Source organism: Marmota marmota, unplaced genomic scaffold (genome assembly GCF_001458135.2).
Source record: "Marmota marmota marmota unplaced genomic scaffold, marMar, whole genome shotgun sequence".
Lineage (NCBI taxonomy): Eukaryota > Metazoa > Chordata > Mammalia > Rodentia > Sciuridae > Marmota > Marmota marmota.
Window position 1 is genome coordinate 16704791 of NW_026000168.1, and position 7556 is coordinate 16712346.

Here is a 7556-nt window from a genome sequence, read left to right on the forward strand (position 1 = left end):
GAGGACGGATGGGGGACGGGGGACAGCAGCTCCCATTCTCTCCCTGCCACTTAGACATGGCGCATTCGATCCACACGACACCAAGAGCCAGTGTCCTTGTCCTCGTGTTAAAAATGGGAAGAATCCAGGTCTACGGACTCCTGAGCTGGTGGTGTTAGTCTGTTTTGAACAGTGACATGTAGCACTGTCTTGGGAAGGGTGCGGGGGTGAGTGGGGGTGAGCGGGGTGATGGGTGGGTCCTCCCACCTCGGTCTCCCCAGCAGCTGGGATCACAGGTGTGTTCCACCAAGTCCAACTTGTAACTATCTTAACGTAGGTTTTGTGACGTTAACATTCTATTTTAAAAAACCCTAAAATCTTGCCAAATGTGTATAAATATGACCACAGTGCCAGGATTTTCGTGTGTGTCTGCCTACTTCAATCTAGAAGATTCATAAATAGAAAGGGACTTGGAAAGGGACTACAAATGCACGTTACCATTAATAAAAGACTTGTTTCTGCAGAGCTGTTTACAGTCTGTAAAAATAAGTCTTTGGGAGACTCAAGTGTCATAAAACTTACCCTGAGACCACTGTGTTGTAGACAACACCAAATGTATCCATTTAAGTAAAAGAGAATGCCCAGCTCCGCTCTGCCCCATTTCCTGAAGGGTGAATCTCAGTGAGCAGAGAACGTCACACACACTGCACCTTTCAAACCCTGGCCCCACCTACCAGAGACCTCTCCAAGCCCTCTTCCTGGTTATCCCCAGTAAATACCCAGGACAGGGCCCAGGACACTCCACAGCACTTTCCAGTCCTGTACGTCCTAGTGAAGAGGGAGGGGACCCTGCCTCCGCTCAGCCCTCAGCTGCTCTGTCCCGTGGGCCAGCTCCTGATCACGCAGCTCTGGGGAAAAGCAGACCAAGCCCCTCCCGGTGTCAATGTTTCTGGTAACTCAGGAGCACTGTGGCCTGCCTGCCTGGTGGAGCCACCCAGGGCTACATCCAGCTAAAACTGAGGTCTGCTGTGAGGATTTGAGCGTCCTGAACAGAAAGGAACAGATGCATTTGAGTTTGTTCCTCGGGGCAGAGTGTGGACTCCTCTCTGGAACTGGGATCTCCTCGGAACATGAAGAGGTGTGAAGATGAGTAGCAGAAGTCATAGCTTTCCAAGAACAAAGCCAAGCTCAAAGACCCTTCCAAAGTTTTCCCCATTTTGGGGGGTAAAAATAACAGATAATGGATGATCATGGATGCTCGGTTGCTACAGGTTTTAGTCGCGGTCCTTGAGGACACGCCTCCAGCTTGCCACCACCATAAGAAACAGAGTAAGTTTTCCCTGCAGCAGAAGGATCCTGTCAGGACAGCCCCAGAAACCTGGTGAGACCATCTCAAAAAATTTTTAAATACTTTTTTAGTTGTAGATGGACACAACACTGTTATTTATTTATTCTTTAAAATATTTTTTGGTTGTCAATGGATTTTATTTACTTTTTTTTTTTTTTATGTGGTGCTGAGGATTGAACCCAGTGCCTCACGTGCGCTAGGAAAGTGCCGTACCACTGGGCCCCAACCCCAGCCACCCGCCCCCTTCTCAAAATTTTAAAGGTTAGAGGTGGAACTCAGTGGTTCAGCACCCCTGGGTTCAACTCCCAGTACCCCCCCAACAAAAAATACAAACGAATGAGTGAATCACTAGACCTGACCTGGAGATGGCAGAGCATACCCGGCCCCGTCCTCAGGAACACCATCAGCGCCCACCGTGTATTTATTTCTCAACAGAATATCCAGCAAGGATGTCAAGTTCTTAGTGCCTTATTTCTCTGAATTATCTCTTCATAAACAAAGGTAGGTGACCACATGCTACTTTATAGAAAGCTAGCACAAATATTTTTTATGAAACTAGTTATTTGAGTAACTATTCTGGAAGAGGAGCTGGCGGCTGGAGCTCTTACCCTTTGTGTTCGTGGAGAAGTCGGAACACGGCGCAGCACTCGGGCTGCAGGCCTCTGACCTTGAGCGCCTTCATGAGGCAGTCGTGCAAGCTCATGCCATTCCGCACATTGACCTGCGAACAAAAGACGCCCTTAGGAACCACAGCGCTGCAGCAGCCCTCGGAAGAAGAGCACAGGTATCAATCAACGAATCTGTCAAGGGGGTGCTGAAGACTTACAAAGCACTGATTGCAATGTCAAACACACATGCACACACACAGGAAGCAACCTGAGTGCCCAGCCGCAGGGGAGTGCTTGAATCAAGCGAGCAGCACCCAGACTGTCACACACTAAACGCATCCATTGTGTTACACTGCTTATAATAATGTAGAGGGGAACCCATGATGTATTGACTAGGGGAAAATATTTTCAGGATAATACAAAGAGTAAGAGTAGGAAATGGGAACACACATTTGTACAAGTGTGGAAATACTCTTAGCAGTTACAATCAGAGATTGCAGTTGAGAAGAATAAAGGACACTTTCCCTTTACACATCTCTAATTTCCCTTTACACATCTCACTTATGTACACACAAACATGAACACCCCCCCAGAAAGGAACATGAGCCAATATGAGCCATAGACAAAATGAGATGAGTTTATGGGATTTTAAAAAATTGCCTCTTCTTGCCCAGTGTAGTGGCCCACACCTGTCATCCCAGTGGCTTGGGAGGCTGAGGCAGGAAGATCTCGAGGTCAAAGCCAGCCTCAGCAATGGTAAGGCCCTGAGCAACTCAGTGAGCCCCTGTCTCTAAATAAAACACAAAATAGGACTGGAGATGGGGCTTGGTGGTCAAGTGCCCCTGAGTTCAATCCCTGGTATCCTCCACCCCCACCCAAAAAAAATTGCCTATCTCAACAAAATGGCTCAACAAAATGTTAGGGTTTTCCTAACAAAAATTCTATCTCATATGTGCTTTCCACCATTATACCGTTAAAGGGGAAACAGGAAGTGCACAAAATACAGCTGCTGTCCTGCTGGAGGGACCAGGCCAGTGTTATCCCGAATTTACATTCATACCACACCACACCACACAGCCTTAGTAGCATCCAGTCCCTCCACTATCACTCGTACCCAATCTTCAAAGCCTAGTTAGAGGCTGGGCATGGTGGCACATGGGTGTCCCCACTTCCTACTCTTACTCTTTGTATTATTCTGACCCAATTCAGAAGGCTGAGGCAGTAAGATCCCAAGTTGGAGCCCAGCCTCAACAACTTAGCAAGACCCCGTCTCAAAATAAAAAGTGCTGGCAGAATAGCTCAGTGGTAGAGCACCGCTGGGTTCCATCTCCAATGCAAAAAAAATGTCAGGCCACTCCAGTGGGCAGAGCCAGCGAGGAGGACAGAACACAGGCGACACCTGGGAACCGCCCGCAGCGGGCTTCCTCCTCCTGAAGCTCAAAGTGCAGCAGCTCACAGAGGCCATCCCAGTCCTTTCCAGCCAACCCTTCCCTGGCCAGTTGAGGGCAGAGAGGTCTGCGCCTGCCAGATGACAGGCTCCACACCAGGCCACAGACCTGGATGCAGGCAGAGCTAACCAAACAATCTGGGAGGAAAGGAGGGAAAGTCAGCTTAAGGATCGTGACGGCCTCAGTGAGGGCCATGTCAGAGGTTTCCACAGCTTTGATGGGATCGCATCTGCCCAGTCGTCAGTCTTTGAAGCATAAAGATGGGCTCTGCACTAAGAGGGCACAGCCTAGAAGAATGTGAACCTGCACAGCCATCAATCCCGGAGATAATGGGTGGGGGGGGGGGAGAACACTTTCCCAAAGGATCAAATTGGGGAGGAAGGAAAAGGTTTTTCCAAACTACTGAAGGTCCAACAGAGATTTTTATAGCCTCTTTGGTCTGATGGTTTCCTTCTCTCCTTCAGATGTGTGGAAGAGAGGGAACATGCTACCAACAGGCTAAGAGGGGAACCGAGTGATTCTTCAAGTAGATGAAGACGTCTCTTGGCCGAGCGCGGTGGCGCACACCTGTAATTTGGCGACTTGGGAGGCTGAGGCAGGAGGATCACAAATTCAAAGCCAGCCTCAGCAATTTAGGCCCTCAGCAACTCAGCGAGACTCTGTCTCTAAATAAAATATAAAAAAGGGCTGGGGATGGGACTCAGTGGTTAAGCACCCCTGGGTTCAATCCTTGGTACTCCCCCCGCCCCCCAAAAAATCTCTCTACCCACCCATCCTCCCTGCAGCTCAGTTCTAGGGATTGAGCCCAGGGGTGCTGTATCACTGTGTCACACCCCCAATCCTTTTTAAACTTTGAGATGGGGTCTCATTAAATTGCCCAGCCTGGGCTCAAACTTGCAATTCTCCTGCCTCAGCTGCCCAGAATGCGCACCCAGGAAAGACACCTTCATCCCATGAATTCTCTGAGGAAAAACACTGGGCCAGCAGGGAGAGGCTGGGTCACCTAATACCTTTGGCCCATATAAATGTTTTATTTACAAATAAATACATGAAATTAACATTCTAAAACTTTCTTGTACACACCAACATAGTTCAGATCAATGTTAACTAAAGCTTGTATCAAAATAATTGAGAAAGAAGAGATGGAAAGAGATTGAACAGAACGGCCACCCTTCGCTCAGTGTGACCTGGGAGGATGGGCATCACAACCCCCGACCTCTCCACTTCCATGTGTATTTTAAATGCTCCACAGGTTGATTCTAGAGGCTTCCAGAGGCAGTGTTAATCTCAGAGAGACCCCATGCATTCCAGGAAAGCAATGAGCTATGCTGACCTAAACCACGAAGACACCAAGAATGAGGACAATGAAGGTGAACCCCGATCCGCGCAGCACCAGGACCTCCCTCCCTCAACCCCACGAGGCCAGGCCTGCAGAGCCGGGAGGCAGCCCCTGGCTACAGCATCCATCCTCATTAAGTCACGGGGTCCTAGAGCAGGACAGTTCTTGAAGTGCTCTCTAACCTAGCAAGGTCCCCCTGGTGGCTGGTGCTAGCCTCGCCCCGGGAGCTGTGAAAGCACAGATCTGCAGCTCCTCCCTCCCCCATGCTCAGGACGCTGCATCTGAACTTGTTAGCAGATTCTAGATGCCACGGTTCTCAGCTCAGGTCACTCGCTCATGTGGTGACACTGAGAAGCAGCAGAGTGGCAGGACAAGGTGGCATGTAAGTACAGAAGACTCACGACAGGAGCCACTGACCATCTGCTCCTTGCTTCTAAAATTCTGTAAATAACCTCCACATCCTTTCTCTGGACCTGCTCTTTACTCTCCCCCCATACACACACGCTGGAATCCGCTGACGATTTCTGAGTCTTCACTGAGGTTCCAGGGGCACTGCCCCCTAGCAAGTCACTCATTCCTCGCCTGCTGCTCCCCCAGAGCTGGATGCCCGGGCAAAGGAAGCTGGTTCTCCCAGAGGCAGATATGATCCATCTTTAGCCAAAGAAATAGAAGAAACTAATCTCTGCTAAAACTTTCTCCCAGGTTGCAGAGGTCGAGCTTATAAAGTTACTGGCTCCATGACCCCGCTGTGTTCAAAAGAAAGACCACGCGGAAGACGACGCATCCCACACTGAGGAATGACCACAGCCCAGTGGGCTCAGGAACCAGGCACAGGACTAAGGAGGAGCTCAGTCCGTCAAGGTCAGGGAGCAGAGGTTCAAACCATCATGCACCATGTATGGAAGACACAGCTCAAAGACAACGGGGGCTGTCCTTTGGGTCGGCCGCTCAGGCTCCATACACTAGCACTGGCCAAACTGCTGCCCGGCCTCTAGGCAAACTGGTAGAGATGGCAACGGAGGGACAGTAATGCCCAGAAGAGGGGCCACATGGTCCTCAGATTCCCCTGACATTCCCAATTGCTACATGACCTCTCAATTTAAGGTCAGAAAGGAAACTTTTCATTTTAGGAAGGGGACAAACATAAATTTAGTTAGCCTTTTGTGGTTTCAGGACAAAATGTACCTAAAAGTGCCCACCACTGCAAATGGGGGGATCCGGTGGTTCCCAAATGAAGTATAAACGAATTTATGAAGAGGCTGGGGGTGGGGTGGCTCTGTGGCAGAGCACTTGCCTAGCATTTGGGAAGCCCGGGGTTCCAGCCCCGCTCTCTTGCAATCTATTAGCACACTGACGACACTGGCTGGTCCAGCCAGTCCCACCTCGGCGCCTGGCTTCTTCTTCATCTACAGGGCCCACGGGTGGGGGGGTGGGGGGGGGTGTTCACACAGAGAGCCAAGGGTGGAAAGGAAGAGACGGGCAAGTTTTGCACTAAGGTTTTCTCGAATGTCCCCAAGCATAATACAACTTGATTTTTCTATTTAAGACACTTTCTATTTCATATTTCTATTTTTAATTGGAGAATAGTAAACTTTGAGTCAAAGTATTAGAAAAACTGGACATCTTATGTAGGAACACTCAGCGGCAGTGTCCTACCATGATGCCAACGTGAACCTGTCACTGGTTCTAGAAGAATGCACTTCGCAGAAATGACAAGTGTCCTGGCAAAGGGACAGGAGACACTGACCATCGACTGCTCCTTACTTCTGGAAACTGAACTAAGCTGCCTCTGGATTCGTCCTGAGCCTGTGAAACATACCTAAATGATTTTCTTATTTTCTCCACACTTTTTAAAAACTAATTTAGCTGAAAGAACTAAAGAAACTTTTCAAAGAAAAGTCTCAGAAGTAACCCCTTCAGTAGAATGGACAATTTGCCTGAGTAAGTAGTACACAGGAGGCCACAGTGGGCGACAGCGACGATGGGAGGAAGGCCCAGGGGCGGAGAGGAGGGAGGAAGGGAGAACAGCAATGCGACAAGACAGAGTCCACCACTGGAAAAATGAGTTAATAAAGACCCGTGATGAGGTTCCCGCCTCTGAGCGGGACAGCACGCGCCACACTGTCCTTTACTGCAGACAGGCAGCCCGGGGTCCCGGGAGGAGCGCGCACATACCACTGTTCTCTGCTTGTTCGGCAAGAAGACCCGGATAGTGCTGCTGGCCTTGGAAGAGTCTGTGAGCTTGCCGTCGTCCGACGCCCGGCGCTGGTAGCCGAACTGCTGGCCTATGGTGGGGGAGATGCAGCTGGAGCCGTCGAACACGGCGTCTTTGAGTCCAAAGCCATTGCTGATCGTCCTCCAGGCCCCCTGAATGTGCTCCATTGATGCAGCGTAGACGACACTTGAACCTGGGCGAGCAAAACCAGTGATTATGATTCTAGAACAAAAGCGCTTCAAGGAGCACCATGTACAGAGCAGGGGCGAGCCTTTTTTTAGAATCTACAAATCATACAGAAAAATTCCTATAATAGTCTGTTTCCACAAATATTCCAGACAAAACAAGGGCAATGGGGACAGGAGCTGGGGTTACACTGCCAACCTGGGGCGCAGGCCCAGACCTCCTGGCTCCTAGCGGAACACTTTGTCAATCGCGTTTCTCTCCTTTAGGGATTACTGAGTATGAGTCACTGCCCCTGAATCTGACCAACACATTACTATGACGACTGCGGAGGAGGGGCTGGGGACACAGCTCGGTTGGTAGAGGGTTTGGCTGCCAGGCACCAGGCCCTGGGTTCAATACCAGCACCCCCCCACACACACACACACACAAAGCG

At 50.0% G+C, this 7556-nt stretch overlaps 1 protein-coding gene across 2 annotated transcripts in view; it reads right to left on the bottom strand.

Annotated features, from left to right (window-relative positions):
* Positions 1–7166, bottom strand: part of Raf1 (Raf-1 proto-oncogene, serine/threonine kinase) — a 24809-nt gene extending 17643 nt beyond the window's left edge. Inside the window, exons 1-2 of one of the 2 annotated variants that reach the window (XM_048787135.1) lie at positions 6898–7166; positions 1936–2048 (exon numbers count right to left, since the gene is read on the bottom strand). In XM_048787135.1, the coding sequence (XP_048643092.1) occupies positions 1936–2048; positions 6898–7104 (320 nt within the window). In that variant the 5' untranslated portion in view covers positions 7105–7166. The remainder of the gene's footprint in view (positions 1–1935; positions 2049–6897) is intronic. The other variant, XM_015495038.2, reaches the window with a different exon arrangement.
* Positions 7167–7556: the final 390 nt, after the last annotated feature.